The sequence below is a fragment of the Plasmodium coatneyi genome, chromosome 2 (genome assembly GCF_001680005.1).
Source record: "Plasmodium coatneyi strain Hackeri chromosome 2, complete sequence".
NCBI lineage: Eukaryota > Apicomplexa > Aconoidasida > Haemosporida > Plasmodiidae > Plasmodium > Plasmodium coatneyi.
The window spans coordinates 115,908-138,858 of NC_033557.1; the positions used below are offsets into that span (position 1 = coordinate 115,908).

The window sequence follows — 22,951 nt, forward strand, 5'->3', positions numbered from 1 at the left end:
ATAGCAGTATTAATAGTAGTAGTAATAGTAATATTAAACAAATAAGGAACTCGTAGAAATAGTAACAGGACAGAAGGCCCCTCTTCTGGCTGCTGAATTTGTAGTAATCCCCAAAGCGGCATTCCTAATTTTGTTTAAAAAAAAAATATGTAAGAACACTACCACCGCGCTACATATGACGCCATTCACATTTACGAAGTTGTGAATTTTTACAAATGGAATATTTCCGCTTGGTTCTTTAAAAGTTAGGTTATGTGTCCTGTTGAATGGTATAACGAACGAAGGAGCAATTTAATCGTTACTTCTCTCCTATTAGCATCATATCTGTGTGTACATATGTTAAGGTCAAAACGTAGGTTTTATGTCCTCGATAGTGCCCAAGTGAACAATGCGAGCTACTCCGGTGGATAACATCACGTGTGTGTTCATATTATTATAACGAAAATCCTCCTTTTTCCTATATTCCTTTCATCAGCGCATTATAGCAGCCACATCGTGGGGGAAATTAAAGAATACACCATTGGGAACAGTATACAATTTGTAACATTAAAAAAGTCTGAGGAATGTTGCTCTTTTACGACATTTTTGTTTTCCCTAAGTGTAAAAAATGGCAAATATTTTAGATAACCATGTCTATGCAGCGGTTTATTATAAAAAAAAAATATATATCAACAAAATGATAAAAGGAAAAATTCTGTTATATATCCTGTAGCGAATAACGTTTCACGTTTTGGCAAAACATAATTGCCTCCTGGACAATTGCTAAGTATTTTATTCCGCAACGTATTTTAATAAAATTAGCTCTGTTTTATTCATATATGCGTATGTTCATATTTACACAACCGCGCATGGACACACAAACAACGAAAAGCGACTCCGCTGTCTGCTAAAATGGAGCATTTCCCATTTTCATGTTTCTAAATGATAAAAACTTAGAACAGTATTGAGTTCTTCCTTTATTCATGTTCCCCCTTGGTGAAAGCAGCATGAAATTTAATCAATTGCAATTATTTGCATATATTTACATTTTCATTTTTGCCTCCCCCGTAATGGATATTTTTTATATATCTTTACTTCAGTGACAAATGCAAGTGCAAAATTTGCTGAACTGAAATAAAAAATGGTGCAAATATGTCCTCTAAAAAGAAATGAAAAAAAAAATGTAATGAAAAAAAATAAAAAAAAGTGCCAATTCAGCGAAACTCAGGTTGAACAAATTTGTCGTCAGACGAAGTGCAGAACTGTCCTAAATTTTTAAAACATCGAACATATTCGCCTTATGAATTACCCCAAAAAGGAATAAAAAAAAAGCAGAAAATATAAATTGAAAAGACAAATCCGTAATGACCGTGCCACAAATGGCCAAACTTCCAAAGTGCATTACGAAGAACAGATGAATTTCCCCCTTCTGACATTCAGCGGTAGAAAACAACGCCAAGAATGATGACTCGTCGCTTTTTCATTCTGTAATATGAACTTCATCCTAAAGTAGCACATTATCACTTTTTCATTTTCTTCCCCCTTTTTAACTCATGCATTATTCATTAAAATGACAATTTGGAAAATATTTCCATTCCTTTTGTACCATCTGGTTCTCAATTCGTTTTTTCCATGCGCAACAACAAAGGCAGAGAGGCCATCAGGCCTCCCCTTAAGTGAAGAAAACATAAAGAAACTTTTGTCCATTAACCATTTTGACAACTTTGAAAACTTTGATAACTATCTAAAATTTATTAAGTTCAAATATGAAATGGTCGAAATAGCCCATGAACACTTTAAAAAAATCACTAGCCAAGAAAGATACGTTCTCCTAAATTCCAAAGACATTTTAGTTAAAGTTCTTAACGAAAATGCAGAAAACAAAAAATTTAAAATTTCAAAAGAGTGTGTGGAAGATACAGCTCAGTACATCCTCAATGAATTAAGAAGAACAAATGAAGTCAAAAGAATAGAACAAGTAGTACATGATGAATATTGTGATACCTACAGAACGGAATATTATGAATATAGAGATAGACAATTTAATGCAGCTTTTGAGAATGCTCATAGTAATTGGGCTAATAACGAATTAACAAAAAATTTTGATCCTCAATGGAAAAAAGTCAAGTGGAATATATGGGTAGATTATTTTAATGATATTTTGCACACCCTAAAAATTAAGGATTACATGCTGCACGTCTCAATTTTGCATTTAAAAACTATTTCTAGTTCATGCAAGGAAGTCTATGATGCTTTAAAAGCCTCATTAATTAAAACCTATAATAATCCTTTTAAAAATGAGTACTTCAACTTTCTGAATTCATCTGTGGAGGAATGGGAAAAACAGAAGAAAAATTAACCACAAAAAAGGAAGCCATAGGAGTAAGTAATTCCCAAGAAAGGGACGAACCTCTAAAAACTTCAGCACTAGGAAAAACCATAGAAGTATCACTGGGCACATGCCTGATGATTAATTTAAAGTTATATAAATGCCTATGTGCCTTTTATGTGCCTCTCCTCTTCCCATATGCACAAGTTGCACTGATCAAACGTGGTATTACTCATATGCAAAAAGGAGATAGCGCATTTTAAAAACATCAGGGTGAACCCTAATTTTGCGAAAATAAAGAAGAACATAGTAAAGTAAGAAAAATGCGAAGAACGTACTTAATTTCGAATAGAATTGTCATTTTCCATGAATGTAGGCACCAAATGGTCTACTTTTAAGAGCACTACGCATCGCACATTATTACACTATTGTTTCACCTTTTTTGTATAAAAAAAAATGCCCCCCAAATAAGCTCCGTTTTTTCACATATATATATATTCCCTGCGTTGTGTGCAATACTAATTTGATGCACTGGCTGTTAATTTTTGCTCAATTTCAACAAAAAATTTCTCGACCCCCTTTTACTATATAATAATTACCTGCTCTGTCTTTACATTTTTGAATAAACGCTTTTATACCCTCCATGTTCGTCTCAATCGTTTTATGCTTGCATGCATGTGGGGGTAAAATAAAGGCAACAGCATTGCACCTTTTGCCATTTTTTTTTCCATATTGTGCTGACCGCTATTTTCAACATGTTAATATCAAAAAAATGAAGTTTTTCCTTTTTATGCCAAACATGTGTACAGTTATGTATGCATGTGAAGACGCGTGCGCATTTAACTAGCTCAGCGCTCCACTTTAAAAGCACGTATAAACACACCAACGTCTAAGTTCGACCCCTTTTAACAGTTAACAAAAAAGCAAGCGACTGTACAATTAGGTATACATAAAAACGGAAGTTAACAAAGTACTAAAAAAAAAGCGCAATTGGGTAGCTCAGTTGAGCCTAAACAATCTTTACACAAATGCGCAAAAATAAAAACAGTTAACCTCATTCTCTACGAATGAATAGCAGCCTGAAGCGCGTGTCATCATTTTCTCGCGAACACTTTTTTATTCCTTCCTTTTCTATTTATGTTGATGATTCTGCTGATGTTAGCTGTTTTCATAGTTTTCTCTGCTCCATTAATCCAGGACGGCCTTCCATCATTTTGGCTGTTCATTCTTCACACTTTTGAGATTTTTACTCTTTCAGTACCCTCAACCAAAGCGCAATTATAATGTGTTAAATCCAGTGACACGTAGAAAAGAATCCCCCCAACCCCTCTCCTGCTCCCACCTTCAATATATCAATTGCGCTCACAAAAATGGTAACCCACATTTATCCCTACATGGATATACTTCCGTCTTGTGAGCGCATGAACCGGTGTGCTACGGAAACAAGTCCCAATCCCTTCCGCATAATGTTCTGAAATGTGAAAAATAAAAAATGAAGCCATTTTACAAAAAGGTGTGACTGACTCCTATTATTACTTTTCATTTGTGATTAATTATCTATCAATTAACAAATCATGGGTGAAGCAAAAGAATCGCGAAGAGGACAAACATACGCACATATTCACGCATTCAAATTTCCTCGCGATATGGAAAACTCAGGTCTTACCACTAAAAGGGCGTAGAAACAAATTAAAAGAACCAGAAATATATAGAATCTAACTTCCATATAATTAATAGTACTGTTTGCTTTTTTAACTTTTATTCTGATTTGCCTTTTGCGTATATTTACATCATCCTCTTTACCCACATATGATGAGGAATCGTCTGCCTCGTCCAATAGGTTACTGTCATTTGTTATTCTTTGGGTGAAAAGATCATCCAATATGAGTTCGTCTTTATTAATTTCCTTATTCTTATCAGAAAAATTATCCTCTTTCTTTCCTCCACCTTTGTATCCTTTTCGTTCCATTTTGCGTGTACGTATATGCTTTTCCTTCCTGTGAAGATGTGCAGTAGTTTCTGCCGTTCACGTTTGTTCATGCATAGTGTGATATGCGCCCACGTCCAAACGTTCAAATGTATATGCCTACATGAACGTGTTAGCATGGACAGGTTGTTCATCCTTGTCGCGATGCCTTTTCGCCAACTGGACACTTTTTTCTGCAATACTCGAAAGCAGCGAAATGACAAATTTCTATATCGCTTAGTCAAAAGAAGACTATTAAAGGTGAATTACTAAATGTATAAAAAAAATGTATTGTTACGATCAACATTTAATTCGCCTCTATCCTTAGGATACATTGAATAAGCCTCATACTTGGTAAAATGAACGCACGAGATGCTAAAAAAAATAGCACAACTGAATAAAAAATAATTAACATACATCAAACTGCAACCATTATGGGTACTAACTTTTAAATTTTGAACTTACTCCTTTTTTTCTAGAAAATTTTTTAAAACAAATTATAAGGGGTTAGAAAAATTATTAAAAGACCCCTAGAAACACCTGTTCATTTTTGACGTTCATTTGGTATACTGCCCATTTAAGTATATGTCATCATTAACGTTCGCATAGAACAAAGCGAAGAATACTTCCAAAATGTTTAATCCTCTTATTTGTGGATTCGATTTTTAAACAGAAAAATATAGTAATATGAAGAAAAAGAATAAAAAAATTTTTATCATTATAAAATATACTACAACGGGGTAGCAAGAAAATAGTTTTTAAAAATAACCATATTTTATTACATAAAAAAAGGAAAAGAAAAAGATTTATTCTGCCGCTACAACTAAACACGAATTGTGCGTTCAACTCAAAAATACATAACGTCCAAATGCTTAATACTTCAAAAAAAAAAAAAAAAGAAGAATCAATAAAAAACTGTTCTACAGCAATTAATTTTTTCTTACTGCAACATTGTAGTGCACATTGGGACTACTAATTAAAGTGTTTTTTTCATTTCGAAAATTTCAAAATTTTAACTTGTAAAAGAACAGAGCTGAGACAAGAATATAAGGCAAGAGTTATTACAAGTCTTTTCATGTATTTTTTTCTCTCACTTTTTATTGGTTATTTTTTAGCCCGCCGAATCAGGTTTTCTCTTGCCCTCGCATTTGCTCATCACCACTCCAAATGTAAACAAATAAATAACTGTTGCAGCACGAAAAAATAGGAACTGCCCTATTTGGTGGATATCAGTTTTTGCTTTTTTAAACCTTGCACATACGGAGGATTATTAAAGATAGCACACTACACAATGGGTATGGATATTTATTCATGCACTTATGTATACCTATTCGCCATTTGTCACCTTATCGAAGGCGATTTTAACTGTTACCACTGACTGTGATTATTCTTTCCACGTCATTCTCATTGGCCCGTTTTTTCACCTTCTATGCCCGTCGGCATACGCGTTACGTTGCACATTCTTATTAGATTGTCCCTTGTAAGGGCTTAAAGAATGCTCCAAAGAAGGCGTTAAATAAATATATTCCTGGCCGTAAGAACAAATGTATGTGTACTAATAAGCAAAAGAATTGTGGCCCTCTAAACAATGGCATGGACCCTAAATATTAATTGCTTTCATTAGAGCTTGCTAAAATTCACACTTACCAACTACGAGACCCTTAAAAAGAAAAAAAATGGCACTTTCGCATTTTCAGGTGGCAATATTTTGTTAATTTTAACACATACAAAGAAATGAAAAAAAAGAATTCTCAAAAGCGCCTTTAAAAAAGGGGACAAATACATACATAATATGCAGCATTATTTTATTTAATTTGTTTATTTATTTATTTTTTTTTTTTGTGCCTCAATGCATGAACATTAAACCATTATATAGCTAAATATTTTGTTCATTTTCTCGTGCTAAATGATAATAGTAATAAAGGAAGAAATCCCACTATTGCCACCTTAGCACAGTGGCAGTGCGTTGGTCTTGTAAACCAAAGGTCGGGAGTTCGATCCTCCCAGGTGGCTCTTTTTCCTTACAGAAAAAAATTTACAATCGTTTAAAAGTAGCGCAAGAATTAACAATAAATTTTTTTTTATTTGAGGGGGAGCAAGAAAACCTTTTAGTTACATTTGAATGCAAAATTATTCCTGTACTATTTTAATAAAATGAAGCAATTATGCTCCAATCGTCACAAAAATGTAAACTTCTTTTTTATCACATTTTTTTATATAACCACCATTTGGTGTTCATCCTTTTAACATTTCATATTTTAATGCAGCGCTTCAATGTAGGATATTATTACGCTCGTAATGTAGAAACAATAAGGATATGTTCCAATGCGGAACTTTCTCTTTTTTTTTTTAATCGCTGTGTGCTTAATTTTTTCCACTATTGAGGTATCATCACATGTTGGAAGTTTTCCTTTTAGCTAACTGTAAAAATTCCTGACGGAGTTCAAAAAAAATAATTTAAAAAGGATATGTCCTGTCATACATAATTGTGTACCTACAAATCAATGCGCATATGTACATATACGTGCGTGTCATTAATATATTCGTCACTTCAAAGTCGCAAAGATACGTAGCAAAATATAGCCCTTTACTCCCACGCTTATAACGCACAAATGCGTTCTATAAATGGACACAAATGCATACATATGGATATGCATATATATATGTACACCTTCTCAACCTTCCTTGCGCAAACCCATTCGTAAAGAAGCACAGGCAACAAAATACGCGATGCGTAATTTTATGCCATAATTTGGAAACATTCTTGATATAAGGAGCCATCCAAATAAATAACTTCCTCCCATTTGTATTAGGAGAAGAATGTAAAGCAATTTACCTGCCCTGGAGCAACGACAAAGCGCATGCTCGGAACTACTTATTTTTCGACATGTTCACACGTCCTATAAAGTAAAAAAGTGAAAATTTTTATTTTCATTTTTCGTATTTTTTTCGTTATTATATGTAACGTTAAAGGCGTTTTCTCAATTTTAAAAAAATGTAAAAATTTTTAAAATCGCAAAAAAAGTACGGGCACCGAGGATCGAACTCGGGATCTCCTGCGTGTAAAGCAGGCGTCATAACCACTAGACCATGCCCGCATGATAAGCATTTTCTTCCTTCTTTAATAAGTATCCGATTCGACTACTTTATCTTTAATTCCCTTCTGAACCAACTATTTTTCCATCGTACGTTTACTCCTTTTTCCATGCATATGTTGCTGCAAAAAGTGCATACATATTACAGTATTATCGAAATTAATTTTTTCTCCCTTACAGCGCATATCATCATATTCGCAGAAACTTCACCCCAATAGGCCAAAACTCACTTAAAAAAACAAAATGTTATTTTGTCAATAAAACCGTCTCTTTGTAAATTATACAGGATGATTCGTGTACAATAAACAGGAGTGGATTTACATGGCTATGCCCTTTTTACTCCGCTTTTGGAATGGTTACACCATTTTATATGCAAAAGTAAAAAAATAATTTACACTTCTCAATTAACAAATTCTTCCTTAGTGCGAATGTGTTCACCATGGTGCAAAAAAAAAAAGAAAAAAAAGGGGGCACTTGAATAGCACCACTTTTAGTGCAACACCTTTAAGAGAACCACAGAATTTTATTTTCCCTAAAAAAAGGTACTAAACTAATATTAACGAAGTAAGCATGTTATCTTATATTACTGTATTGGTGGTTTATAACAGATTCACATTTTTCTTAGGTTTATAGAAAAAGGAGGAATTGCTTTTATAAGTAGCATTTTCCCTTTTCCACCTCTGTAGTGTGGACAGTTTTATTTGAAACGTTAATATACAGACTTGCTGACTTTATTGATATGCAGTCATATAACCCCTTCATTGCACGCCACTGGGGGGGCATACTTATGTGATCTTACCAGTTACCTGTTTTTACGTAATTACGTGAAACTTAAAAGATATGCTCTTTTGTATGTTCACCAAATGTAGCGTGTTTATGTGTTTGTATATGCCCAGCGTAACAAGGCATGACTGGACTTTCAGAGGGATACTGAGCGAAACCTTAATGGGTTCATTAAATTTTTTCCACCTGGCAAGTTATGCTTGAAAAAAAAAAAGTGCTTGCGGTGTAGATATCATTCGCCCACCTTTCCGAGGCATACGTATTTTCTTCCGTGCGTAATACGTGCATATAAATCTGCATACATCCATGCGCGCATACGCAGGTGTAGCATTGGGGGCTTTTCCATTTTTCCATTCCCACAAAAGTATGTCGTAGGCAACATCAAAGGATAGGAAAATTTGCCACACATGTTATATTTTCCCCTCAATTTTTTGTCATACATTTGAAAGCATTCATATTTGGTTTATATGCAGAGGTTCCCGCATCCATTCGGCCGTGTATGCGCACGGTAAAATATATATATATATATATACACACATTCGTGCAAATCACTTAACTGTGAAAATAAAAAGGGAAAACTGCAACAAAAGGAATATTCCGCTCCTTTTAATTTCATGTTTTTTTTTCTTTTTTTTTTTATTGTATTTCTTCCCCCTCTTTCCCTTATGTTCCTTTCCGTTTGCCTGTTTCACGTTATTTACACAAATTATAACAGCGTAACGAATAATTCTGCAAAATGGAAGCAGTACGTTGAGTAAGTTACTGCTAGTGGGGATAAAGGAAAACCTTTTCATCTTATATGAATTTACAACATTATTTATTGTGAGGGGATAATTTTTTTTTTTAGGGGGGGAGTGGCTTAAACAGCGCAAACAAAGTGGGTAAAAAAATATGTCCTCACAATGTGTGAGTAAAATGGGAATAATGCCTGGTAAAAATGAGGTAAAAAAAAAAATTGCAATTTTCAACTTTCAGCTTAAATTTGCTATCACGAATTCGCAATTTTGAACGTTTAACTTTGAAGTTCAGCTTTTCGATTGGCCCTTTCCTTTTCCTTTTCCCGTTTTAAATTCTCCCTTTGTAATTTCCGTTCACTTATTTCTTTTCGTTTCCCCTTCTTTCACGCGTTATCGATATTCCCCTTTTTTTTAAAAACACTTTTAAGAATTGTAAGAAAAATCTGTCAAGCAGAACGAAGGGAAACGCGCGAAGAAAATTCCTCAAGTCGTTCCATCACATTTACACAATTTTTAATTCTTCAGCTTTTTATTTTTTTAATATAATTTTATTTAATTTTTTTTAATTTTACTTAATTTAATTTAATGTAGTTACCCCATTTTTTCGTCCTTTTCCTGCCCTTAATGTGAAATAGTAAAACACAGCATATGGGTGTTATCTCATTTTTAAGTGCAGGGAATGTTCTAATGTGAAAGGGAAATCTATAGGGAGGGGGTGCAACTCCTCGTAAGCATATCATACACGTATACTTATATATGTACATTTAAATGTACACGCGCAAAGGGTTTAATTTTTTTTTCCGTTTTGTAAATTTTACACCAAATTGTTTTCACCACATGTGCCTTGAATGAGGCCAACGTGTAAGCGGCACGTACAAACACGTATTTGTGTGCCTGTGTACAGACGTACAAACTATATGAATGATTTTACACGTATATATATGCGTTTATAAGTGCAAACCTATTTATTCACGAATTGTCAAAATTTATGTTCGGGGGAAATTCCCAATTTTCTATTCTCTAGAATAAAATGTACTATTATAATTACATGTGCTTATTTTTTCCAGTCAATCTCCTTTTTTTTTTTTCATTTCTTTTTGTCCTCACACAGTGTCTTTTTTTTTTTTTTTTCCAACCTACATAAAATAATCACCGCAGTTAATCATACAACCTTCTTACACCTGACTAAAATTATGAAACACACCAACCATGTTCTTAAAATATTAAACGCGTAGATGCATGTACATACGTTTGCACCGCGCTGTGCTAAAATGTGTCCCCTTTTTCGACGAAGAAATCAAGCATTTTTATTATGCAAAAATTTCCTCATTAGAAATTTAAGAATTGGTCGACGAACCAAAATATAGCAACGTACAACAGAATAAAATAAACAGAAAGGGATACTCAACATATAAGGAAGGATAGGAAAAAGAAAAAAAATGGGTAGAGATATCAGAGAATTTTACAATTTAAGGAATAGATATTTGGATAAAAGGAAAGAGACAAATTTAAATATTTTAAAAAGTACTAGAAATAAAATAACGTGCAATAATGACGTAGCGGTTACAAATGCACCCGCCCATTTACGCGAAAATAAATATGAATGCAACAATAATGCAGCAACAAGCGCGAATAAAGTGAAGGCGCAAAGGAAGACAACTGGGTTGAGGAAGAACCATGAATCTGCTGAACACACTGGAAGGCATAAGGATAGGACTAAACAGAAAGGTGAAGAGAAAGGCAGCGACAAAATTGGCAAAATGAGCAGAGTGATCAAAATAGCCAAAATTGATAAAGGCGATAAAAGTGACGTGAATGACGCGAACGAAGCGAACCATGCAAACAGGGCGAAGAATGGACCGGATCGACCAATCAACCGAAAAACATATCACAAAGGTAAAAAATGCCAATTACACAAATCGAAAGAGTGCAAAGACGACCACGACGTTGACTGCGATAATCAACACACAGGCGAATGTGAAATCATCGCAAACACAAATGAAGCGGACACCTGTTCAGGTTCAGGTGCTTACGTGGCAAATTCAAAAAACCCATCAGCGTATCACCAGAATGGTAACAAATTCAGTAGCCACTCAGGCTGTACCTCCAATAAGGCAAATGTGCACCTCGTTGGAAAGGAAAAAAAAAACAATTTAAAAATCATCAACGTGAATAATTCCGAAATAAAAAACATGTACGACGTTTTGGATACAAATCGTAGTTCCATCTCCTGCACTATTAATAGTAACGGAGCCAGCACGAGTAACATAATTCAAAGTAACTACAGACGTAAGTGTGAACAACAAAATGACAGTCATGTTACATCCAATATTTGCGACAGCACGAATGATGACGAAGAAGTGACTGACGCAACGATAAAATGTGACACAGTAAATGCAAAAAATGATGATCATACCAAAGGTAGTAATTCCTACTATGGTGAAAAATGTGATTATGAGGTTGTGAAAAATATATGGGAAGACGGCGGGACACAAAATAGCAATGAAGTTAGTGTGAACACTTGTGGAAAGAGTTTCACAAATCAAAGTCACAATATTTTAGAGGATGAACATAAGTCGAATGTCACCCTTACAGAACGCCTTTCGAGTAAGAACTCAGAACAAAGAGAAAGAAGAAACGGTACCAGCAACTGTGGCAGTGAGGACCATAGCACCAATTATCGTACGCACAATAGAAACGACGCCGGAGATGCCTACAGCAGTAGGCGCAACAATGGAAATAATGACAACCACTACGGTCATAATTGCAATCGTAACAGAAATGCGAAAAATGGCAGTGGTGGCCATGACAGAAATGGAAACGACGATAACAAGAATGACCGTGGCGATGACAAAAATGCAAATGATGATGACAGAAATGCAAGTGATGATGACAAAAAGGACAGCGACGATGAAAAGAACGAAAGCGAAGATGACAAAAACGAAAGTGACCATGACCATAACGAATTTCATGCAGAAGGGAGACCCCATCGGGATAGCTTCAAAATTCCCCACAAGGCTGTCTACCCAGATTACCCCGAAGAACAGATTCAACAGAGCAAATTCTATTCCAAAGAAGCCGAACACGAGGAAGTAAGCAACCTGTACAAAGAAATGCTGGCCAAACACATGAACAGTTCTGGCTATTCACTAAAACAACTACATGTGCAGAAAAATGAAAGGGAAAACAACCCAAATAATACATACCTAGTTCAGGACAGCTACGTAAGAAGTGATGATATAACTCTACCCATTAATAATTTCCTCGGAAAAAAAGAAACCTATAATTGGAATAAAGGACACTACGAATTATTCAACTCCTTAAATGATATAATATGTGAAGTGAAAAAAAAAAGCAACTTGTTTGTAAATAATTATAAGAATAAGGAGATGGTTATACAGAATAATAACAACGCAGTAAGGAGCAAAATCGATAGCACCTTCCTCAATAGCATAAACAGAAATGGTAATTTCACCAACGCTATGCACCTTCCAACCTATGTAGATAGCAATATGAGAAAAAAACCTAGTGAGGAATATGTGAATAATAATCTGTACAAGCACCAACTGGACAGGAACAGTGCATTAAATATAAAACATACTTCCCATTTAGGGCCTAGAAGCAGCAACGCTTATCACCCCGAGATGGGGGACTCCTCTGGTTATGGCTGCAACAGTTTCAGAAGTAACCACACGGATCACATCACCGCTAACAACACCACCTGCAGCGAATACGATTGTGATAAACAGCCCTTTAGGAATAATAGAAACCCCATAGAATGCAGCAAAATAAGCAACATCAAAATGTACCCCATGGGGACCGAGAATATACACGTAGGAAATTCCACGAATAAGCCAACCCTCCAATGCGACGAGAACTTCAAAACCACTCGAACCGATCCGCTCGAATACAACAGTCACTTCCTCCATAAGAATAAAATAAATGAAACCTGTTATTCCAAACAGGTACTACTAAAAAACGTGGGAAACAATGTAGACAGCAAAATCGTGCAAATGAAGAAAAATGAAAATATAAAATCACACACAGAGCCCGTTAACGAGCACGCCAAAACGAAAGACATATATGTGCAGGAAAACCCCAATAGTAAAAATAGCTTAATAAATAAAGATATGTACAATAATTTTAAAGGAACAGAAAAGTCGAATGTACCTACATATGCACAACACAACAAAGGAAGCAGTACCCCCTTCGATAGTTCACTTATGAATTCCTATTTTTATTTAAAAAAGGAGTTAAAAGAAGTAGACGACATGAGCACATCCATATCGAACGGAATAAAAGCTAACGGACAGTGGGCCCAGAAGAGGAATCTTCCAACGAGTTCACCAACGGGTCTACCAACGAGCCTACCGACCGAGGATGTGGAGAGCCGACAAACGGACACTCGATACAGCAACACCCGTAGTAGCTCGCTTCAACCCATGAGTCACCATCACGAAGTCAACAAAGCGAGTAGAAATAACACAGAAAAGGAGGTGGACAGAAAAATGGTAACGAAAGGATATCTAAATAGAAACCATAATTCCCTTCAGTACAACAAAATAGCAGATAATCACATAGTCCTAGAGGACAGCATGGAAGATATAACTTGCGAAATTGAACATGCAAATGAAGAAATGACTCACAACAAAAGTAGCGACAAGAACAGCATGATAAATGCAAATCCCCTTTTTACAAAATGTTATACCGAAAAGAATAATTATGAATACATCGAAGACGACAACTCCGTGTATAGCGTAAATAACGACCAGGTTGATCAGAAAGTCCCTCACCTAATAATAAACCCTGATCACGGGATGAGTGATAAAATGGACGGCGTGAACTATACCCCCGCATGCACACTAAGCGGAGGCGACCCCTTAAACAAAAATGACGCACATGGATTTTTACACAACGGGGAAAACGAGAACGAAGTTTGTACAGTGGAGGATGATGATGTGGTCGAAGTAATTCCTAGCGAAGTGGAAATCACCAGAGCTACTCTCCCTGCAGATAATTATAGCCAACAAAGTGGCGATCACATTTATAACCGAGGCAACAAGGAAGGCAACTCAGAAAGAGGCAACTGCGAAAGATGTAACTGCGAAAGAGGTAACTGCGAAAGAGGTAACTGCGAAATAGGCAACTGCAGTGATAAGGAGAATCATACCAGCTGTATAGAACTCCCCAGTAGTAACAAAACTCTTGGGAGCAACTACCTCACGAGAAGCAAATCCATTCAAGATGTCCAGTACAACCATTCAGATCAAAGCGTTGATTCTATTTATGATCGAAGGAGGAGCAGACTATATGAATACGACTCAGTAATAGGTAGGAACAAATTGAGAAAAGAGGGGAGACCAAAACTAATACAAAAGGAGACAAAGAAAAAGCGAGAAATGAGATCGTTAAATGGTGTAGATGTGAATTATTCCGTTGAAGGCACAAAGTTAGGAAGTGGGGAATGGAGAAATAAAGATTTCAAACTTAGGAACAAGAACATTACCCCGATCAGTAATGCAAATGGTAAAAGAAATGAAAGTATAAAAATTAACTGCGGTGACCACGACCTATGTAACCAGAATAGAGATCCATTTATCTACGAAAAGATGGAAGATGACCCCATCGACATAACGAACGAAGAATTTCGTCATAGTAAAATTTCCAGCGGTAAAATAACCTATGAAAAAGGCAACATAAATACATATAGACAAAGAATGGCAGCAGCAGATAAGGAAGGCAATAATTTATGCTCCATTGACTATTACAGAAATTATAACTCCGTCCAATGTGTGAAAGAGGATTTACTGAAGAAGGAAAAGTTTCCATTCATCTTTTACGATTCGCATATACGCAATTTGGTAATATACTACAAGGATAATTGCAGTGACGAAATTAAATGCAAATATTTTTCCGCCCAACGATTTGGACACGCAACAGCTAAGAAAATTGCCCTGAACTTTCTAAGGTCTTTAGGAATCAATCCAGATCACCTAGAAAATAATAATGTATTCTCCTATGAAAAGGACTCCAAAAGTAAGCTATTCAACGTGGAAAGGGGAAAGACATATATAGACAAAGAAGAAAACTCAAATATTAATCTTATATATGATTCGAAAAAGAGAAATGTAATCGTCTCATGGATTAACAAAGTGAAAGGATATAACTTCAGAAAATTCTCAACACAGAGATTCGGTTTCGATGTTGCCCTTAGCCTGTCCATTGATTTCTATAAAAATTTAGGAGGACAAAAAGAAGAAGAGGAAATACGAAATTATATTAATAAAGTCAATTCAAATTTTAAGAGCATTAGAATTTTAACAAATAAAAAAAAAAAAAGAAATTTAAAAGGAAAAATCATAGATATTACAAACGAATTTATGGACCCATATTCCAATAACTACGAAAATGTGTATGATAATACTTCCCTGTCCTACTTCTATTTTAGTAACATGAAATACAATATAGAGAATCTAAAAAATAACTCCATGCAAAAAGGAACCAGTGCCAACACACAAATGAACAAGTACACCAATTTGTTTTACATAACAGATCAGTTTTATCAAATATTCGAATGTAAGTTAAAAAACTTACATATGGAACAAGTAAAAATGACGAAAGTTTATAAGTATGATTTCTTCTTAAATAAAACCTTCTACTTTTTATATTTGAAATATTTAGAAAATGTCAAATCAGCCCTGTACGATGAAAATGGCCACAACCTCGCAACAATGTGTGAGCAAATTAAATCGTGCAAGACGCACACACCATGCAAACCGTCCAAACAGTGCACTGTGCAGTCACACCATAAGGTGCAACGCGCAACCGATGAGCAGCAACCTAGTGACCCTCCCACCAACTACTTCCAATTGGTGGACCTCTACTGCGATAGCGATATTCATAGGAACTGCACAAATGGGAATATTAACTATTTCATCAGTAAGATGGACTACTACAGGGGCGAAGACATCCTCATGAAAGGCTACTACAGCGCAGATGACACCAAACTGTATGACATATTTTTCCTTTCCAGTGGACGTAAAGGGGGACTGGAGGAAGAAACCCTTCTGGCAGACCTAAACAGCAACACATACAACGACAAGATGTACCACCAAAGCATCTATCATAAGAAGCTCTACAAGAACCAAGACCACCACAGTCAACTCTACCCAGGGGGACTATGCACAGCGCAAAAGACCAGCAGAAGAACAACAAGAAATAAAAACGCCGAAAGAGGAAATCCCTTCCAGGACTACCACATTCATTACAGTACTGGAAATGAGCATGGGATCGGTCATGGCAGCAACTGCAATTGCGATAGTAATAACTGCGGCGACGTGAACAGCAGCAGCAGCGGTAACGAACGCAAAAACTCCTACAGCGATTTTGACAACACTGACGATGAAGACGTGTGCGTTTGCAATGAGAAGAGAAAAGGCACCAGAAGGAGAATATCTAAACATAGAAAGTGGAGCAGAACTAAGGGAAAACCGAAGCATAATACTATGTCAGAAGGGAACTCCATTATGAGTACCAAAAAAAGTGAGAGCTTCTATGAAGACCAGGAAGAAGACGATGACCATGACGATGACGAAGGGGAAATGCTACTGGACCAAGTGAGTAGCTACAGAAAGAGTGGTAAAAAGGCGAATAAAATGAGAAATATTTCCACCGGAAGAGGAAAAAGTAAGGGCGTTCACAAAGGTGCCAGCAAGAAAACCGGCAAAGGAAGCAACAAACAGATGCATAAGAGGACTCTCAAAAAAGCGAGCAAGGGTGTTACCAAAGGAGGCACCAGAGGAATCAACAGAGGCAACCACAAAAAGCAACATAACATGAATTTTTTAAAAAATAAAAAATTTTTATCAACGAATAAAAATATAAGCAACTTACTCACGAAAGGGAGAAAATATATTATCTGCTACAACTATATGGGGAAGATCCAGGTGAAGGTGTTCAGTGCTGATATATATGGCTCCATGACGGCTCAGAGAAAAGCAGTTGCATTTTTACAGCAAATTAGGAGAGAAATAAAAAGTGAGGGTAAAATTCTATACAGTGAGAGTGACAGCAAAACTGCACATGACGTAACATCTTCGCTAATGGAGTCGGCGCTGTTAAATCCGTGTCATCAGGACAATTCTGCGCTGAAGAATAATATACAGTGCGAAGATCATCCTCATTTAGTGAACAACACGGTTGTCAAAAATAGGAGGGGGAGGAAACGCAAAAAAAGAGAAGACGCAGTGGAGGAACTGCTTGAAATGGCCGCAGCGCTGCAGGCACAGCAACAGCAGATGTACCAGCGGAGCGACCTCGGGGCGTGGGAATGTGCCCGGGGGAAGACAACCTTTGGAAAAGGCAGTGAAAACAAGCTAAACTCACAATTGAACGCACAATTAATATCCCAAATTAGCGCCCAAGTTAGTGACGAAAAGGCACCTGCGAAGAAGTACCAAAACAGGAAACTAAGCGACTCTGCGGATTACCAAAAGGTGCACAACTTTTACGAAAATGAAGACAATAATGAAAACGTATCGATGTTCCGAATGGAAGATTGTGAAGATAAAATTGTTAACCCTAATGATCTGATTAGTATTTCCGAAAGTTTGATGAAGACATATTCACTGGATGAGAAACTTCATAGGGCACTAGACACGCAGGATGAGGAATATAAAAAAGGCAATTTTGGAGAACCCATTAAAAGGAACTCAAAAAGAAGTGACCTCCCACTAAATGAATACATAAACAACACAACAGGTGAAGAAGGAAAATATTTTGATCATAACAACAGGGCACCTTCGCTAAGTTTCACAAAGAGGTATAGTGATGCAACGCAATATGAAATAGGCATCCCGTTAAGTAACAAAAGGGATCATCTGAACAGCACCATAAGGAGCGAAAGCGAAAATGAAGACGGTAAAGATCTTTCTCTGATAAATAAAAACGAACAGTTTACTCTACACTTGGGGAAAGACGAAACGCAAAATAGCAGTAACGTGGGGATTACGAAACATATCAACTTACGTAGCGATAAAAAGATTTCCATAGAAGATCCCCAAAAGGGAAAAATAAACGAATTAAATTGTGTAAACAAATTAACCTCCGAACAGAAAGTAGTCAAGGGATATTTAACTCTAAGAAAAGAAAAAACCATTACACCAAATGTAAAAAGGGTGTACTCCTTATACGATTTGTACAATAAAATTATAAATGAATGTGATTACGCAGATTTCTTATCACAAAATAGTGCACGGAAAATACTCAAAAATGGGAAGGGTAATCTAAATGATAGTCCAAGTGATGATCCGAATGATGATCCGAATGACGACCCAAGTGACGATCCAAATGATGACCCATTGGAAGACTTTTCCCCCTACAAAAAACGAATAATAATGAGAAGTGGCAAAACAGAACGGATGAACAGGAACCACATGCCAAGAACAAGGCGTACTTCAGACAGACTAGCGAATAACCAAGTGGCCAATAAAAGCGAATGTCGTGATGACGTCAGTTCCCCAATGGGAAAGGAGGCAAAAAAGGAAAGGGGAACCGCAACTAGAAGCGACCCACGCAAAGACGCCGAAATGGAAAATATTTTAAAAAGTGCAGAAACGCTTAGCACCCGTAACCCTGCGTGCTCCCCGCGAAATTTCAAAAATGACTGGAGCGGACTGGTCAAGTATAATACTGCAAAAGGCGTAATCAAAATACCTAAAATATGCGTCCACAAATTGGCCAGGAAAAAAGGGTTCGCCAAACTGACGTGCATTATTTACAGAGGAAAAGGAGAATTCGTTTCTTATTTCCTTGAACGGAGCAACAAGAAAATTAATGACAGCAACGCGGTGCAAAACGAAAATAAGGAGGACAAGAGTACAGAATCGAAGATGCCCTTTAAGATTAACAAAAAAAATGGCTGTGCTAAGTTAAATACCTACCAATGTAGCACTCGTAAGAATGCAGCTAAAAAACAAACTACACAATCGAACAGGAAATATAATTTAAGAGAAAAACAAAGCAACCCCTTATAAGAAAATGTTTTGTTCTAAAATTTTAACCTATCTTAAAAGATAGATAAAAAAAAAAAATGCAAAACTTTTGCAAAGGAAAATTACAATTTCACACATTTGGAAGCTTATGAAATTAATTTTTCGAATGTCTCATTCGCGAATTATCCCTTGAGTGTTATCATTTAGTGTGTACAGGCGTGCACATATTCTTCTCTCATCCCTTGTCATGACGTTTTTATGTTTAATAATTTTTCATATCCTTTATTTTATTATTTTTTTTTTTTTTTTTTTCCTTTTAATGTTTACCCGCTTTACCTTTATCCTACGTGTAGTTATTTGCTTAACCACCTTTTACTTTGTCTCCCATTTTTTATGCTTCTCTTTTACCTGGCGTAAACGAATACCCATTTGTGCACACGCACATAAATACATTCCCCCAAACTAACGATGTTCCTGCCTAAATCTTCACCTTTTCAGTGTGCACCACTTATGTGATCCTTATGTGCGTTATGCAGAATGACAAATTGATTCCTTGTCACTTTCCACATTTTAATTTTTTAATTCACAAATTTTACCATTTTTTAATATGACTTCTTAACTGTAATAGGAACTTCTACATTTAATGATCGAACCACACGGAAATATTCACCAAACGTTTTAACCACAGCCATCGCGTATGCAGCACCCAAATGAGCTCAACGTTTTGAGTGCATTTATATGAAAAAAAATGCCCTAATCAGAATACCCCTAAATTTTATTAGCCCTTCATCCGCCTCCATTTTACACATGTCAAACATTTGAAAAGCGGCTCCTTTTGGGTCCATTACGTGGTGGTTGTAATTACCAAAGTGCGCACGACCTCCACTGAGCAACTGCACACCTTCTCTTTATGATGAATTGTGAACGAACTCAAAGTTGAAACAAAAAAAAAGACAAGCATTTTTATTATCGGCATATTCACCCCTCCCATTTTTGCGAATAAGCTTCACCTGGACAGTAACAACTGGAGCATTCGGAGGAAGAGAAGAACCATGTGGAATTTCGCCTCATGAGCATCCACCCAAAAAGTTGTGCTCCGCTTGCTCTTCCCCCGAATATGTCCCCATTATGTTTACCCTATTCTGCGCTATATTTGTATGCCCACCCGCAATACACAATATAGTAAAATATAGAATGACAACATTAAAATTGGACTCCCGCAAAACTAAGTCTTTTTTACGTGTCATAATTTGCTTTATTCTTTTTACGCCAGTTATTTTGACAAAATTTGCAAGTACATAAGTAGTGTATTTAAAGAAAAAAAAAAATTGCCTCAAAAAAGGTGTTTGATTTATCACCTAGAAGCAAATGCTAGCTCCCTCTGTATTTCCTCTACTCACAAACATATCCTTCTTCATCGTTTTGACTTGCAACGAACTCGATCCGTGTGGTAAAACGCTCACTGCATCGACTCCATCTAGATCGAAAGACACATCGACGCTAAGGGGCACAACCTGCCATTTTGTAATAGGATGAAAAAAAAAGGCGACAATGAACAGTGTGACTATGCTGTCCATTTGTGAAGAAGCAAGCGAATACACATACACATACACGTAGGCGCTCTGCCTTAATGCCCTCACGTAGAATGCATTTCCCAAATGACAACACAGCTGTGTTTCTTCACTTCTCAAAACTTACATTGTTCCCTTTTAAAAAATAGACATTCACTTTTATCGGGAAAGTGTCATTAAAGTGCGCCAACAAAGTCACCTCTCCATTGATCTCCTTCGCTTTTTTGATGAACTGGCAAACCCCCGAATAGAACAGCTTCTTGTCAGACTGAAAAGGAAAAAGGAAAAAAAAAAGGGACATAAAAAAAGGGAAGTAAAAGAAGTAAATGAAGTTAATGAAGTAAATGAAGTTAATGAAGTAAATGAAGGAAGTAAGAAATTGGGGAGAAAGCAAAAAGGGCTCGTTAAAAACGCGGACAAACGAGGAATAACAAAAAAGGCAACGATTCTAAAAAATGAAGTAGCAGATCTCCCCAATTTTCGCCGTCATCCCATTTTCGCCACATTTAAGTTATTACTTGTAAATTCCTGATAAGCTCTGACTTCCCGCTGTTGCTAGTGAATTTAAACTCAGGCACGGCTTTTGTTGGTTTTATAAACATAAGGGCGCCGTCCACTTTCTCTTTTTTCCACACAATGAATAACGATCCATTGGACGCATTGTCAAAAGTTAAATATGCTCCTTTGTCATCTGCCATGATGCACAAAGTTAGGAAAAATGTTTCTTACGTTATGTGGACTATATGTTCTGCTCGTTTGTTTTTCTCTCTAAGGAATGCATAAAACTACAAGGCAATTTATCACTTTATGCCTTCGTCCACTCTTATAATTGTACACACATATGAAAACGTGTAAAACTGGGTTCTTTCTTTTTTTTTTTCCGCGCAAACACTTATACAAAATTCGTATTAATCATAGACGAAAAGGCAAATGTAGGGGTTGTTACCTAAAGTGAATTTTCAAATTGCGTGAAGAATAAAAAAAAATATATATCAAATTGGACAGAAGCCCCAAATTTTGTTCACACACTAAACTGCTAATGCAGGTAAAAATGTACACAGATAAAATAAAGTTCATAAATACAGTACACAACTGCCCGAGCAGAAATGGGAAAGATTAAATCTGGAAATATGAACATAAGACAACAAAGAAACTTCCTAAATTTTAAATGCCACAAAAAGAGGTGCAAGTGAAAATATCGTAAAATTTCTATTCATCTACTTCGTCATGCGTTCTTAAACACTTTTATGATATATATAAAAAAATTACACTTGAGTGTTTACATCATTTCTGTGGAGTATTATTTCTGAATTTACAAATTCAGCCTCCTACGCTGCTTGACGTGCCGCAAATACTCACTTGTGTGCACGTGGATTACACATGGACTGATATAACTACTGGTATGCAAAAACATGAAAACGTGAAAATATATACATATTTATGCACACCAATATCGAGGCTCACCTAACTGCCTCCTGTTTCTAACCCTTTTTCATTAAAGGAATTAAAAAGTGCATACATTTATAATTTTGCATTTACGTCATCTTTTTTTTTTTTTTTTTGCTTGCTCTTTACATATACAATTTTGTGTTATATAAAGCGTTTTATACCGTATTTGGCAGAGAAGGAATCTGAAGAGAATAAAAAAAAAAAGAAAAATTCAAAAAATTTTGCCACAATTTTATAAATTCTTTTTTTTTTTTTTTTTTTTTTTTTTTGAGCCTATTATTACTATACGAGTGGCAAAAATGTGTACGTATATATGCACATATATACCCCCATAGCATTATGTGCAGCCTTCTTACGAGAATTTTTTTTTTTTTTTCAATTTTGTCAATTTGTACCTTTCACCTGGTTTATCACATTCCTGCAGCAGATTGCCATTTTGCTGGTTCGCTAAAAAGGGGAAGGGGAAAAAATGAAGGTAAGAACAACCGTAAATGTGTGTATATGCAACTCGTACGTATGCGTATATATATGCACACAAAAAGGAAGAAAAAAAAAAAAAAAAATTCCAAAGTGCTATTTTCCACATTCCTTTTCTTTCAGTTTTCTATACTTTTTAAAAAACGATGATAACAGGAAAATTGGGCGTACTTTATTTATTAAACACTTAAACAGCTCTTTTGAATGCCAAAATGGCGCACAACACAAAAAAAGAAGAGGAAAACATAATTCTATTTAAACATATCATTTCCGTCGTAAATAAAAAGAAAGTCAAACGTTCTGCAGCTACGCATATTTATTTGTTTCCATTTTCGTAATTATTTTTATATCAGCAAATGCAACATTAAAGTGGTGTAAAAAGAAATTCAAAAATCGACACGAAAAAAATGGTGTGCAAACGGGACACCATTCTGTAGACGGATGGGCCAACGAGCGTTTGGGCGGATAAATAAATGCGTAAATGTGTACATATAAAATATGGCTAACTTTTTCCTTTTTCGTTTTTTTTTTTCCTTCTTTTCCTTCGCAAAATGGTCAGCTTTACGTGCGAAC

General features: G+C 35.9%; 4 protein-coding genes and 2 non-coding genes across 6 annotated transcripts; 3 read left to right on the forward strand and 3 right to left on the reverse strand.

Moving 5' to 3' along the window:
• Window positions 1–1,549: 1,549 nt before the first annotated feature.
• PCOAH_00002400 (Uncharacterized protein) lies at window positions 1,550–2,338 on the forward strand (the record flags this gene model as incomplete). Its single annotated transcript, XM_020057057.1, has 1 exon — window positions 1,550–2,338. The coding sequence occupies one exon, from the start codon at window positions 1,550–1,552 to the stop codon at window positions 2,336–2,338; it is 789 nt and encodes a 262-aa protein (XP_019912725.1).
• Window positions 2,339–3,698: 1,360 nt separating this feature from the next.
• On the reverse strand, window positions 3,699–4,277 carry PCOAH_00002410 (Uncharacterized protein; the record flags this gene model as incomplete). The annotated part of the gene is made up of 2 exons (XM_020057058.1): window positions 3,699–3,779; window positions 3,975–4,277. The coding sequence occupies 2 exons, from the start codon at window positions 4,275–4,277 to the stop codon at window positions 3,699–3,701; spliced, it is 384 nt and encodes a 127-aa protein (XP_019912744.1).
• Window positions 4,278–6,215: 1,938 nt separating this feature from the next.
• Thr_TGT lies at window positions 6,216–6,287 on the forward strand (the record flags this gene model as incomplete). The annotated part of the gene is made up of 1 exon: window positions 6,216–6,287. It is a non-coding gene; the product is annotated as a tRNA-Thr (tRNA).
• A 1,012-nt stretch (window positions 6,288–7,299) lies between these two features.
• Val_TAC lies at window positions 7,300–7,372 on the reverse strand (the record flags this gene model as incomplete). Its single annotated transcript has 1 exon — window positions 7,300–7,372. It is a non-coding gene; the product is annotated as a tRNA-Val (tRNA).
• A 2,956-nt stretch (window positions 7,373–10,328) lies between these two features.
• PCOAH_00002440 (Uncharacterized protein) lies at window positions 10,329–18,923 on the forward strand (the record flags this gene model as incomplete). Its single annotated transcript, XM_020057059.1, has 1 exon — window positions 10,329–18,923. The coding sequence occupies one exon, from the start codon at window positions 10,329–10,331 to the stop codon at window positions 18,921–18,923; it is 8,595 nt and encodes a 2,864-aa protein (XP_019912629.1).
• Window positions 18,924–20,239: 1,316 nt separating this feature from the next.
• On the reverse strand, window positions 20,240–21,150 carry PCOAH_00002450 (Uncharacterized protein; the record flags this gene model as incomplete). Its single annotated transcript, XM_020057060.1, has 3 exons — window positions 20,240–20,395; window positions 20,580–20,720; window positions 20,971–21,150. The coding sequence occupies 3 exons, from the start codon at window positions 21,148–21,150 to the stop codon at window positions 20,240–20,242; spliced, it is 477 nt and encodes a 158-aa protein (XP_019912649.1).
• Between the last annotated feature and the right edge of the window lie 1,801 nt (window positions 21,151–22,951).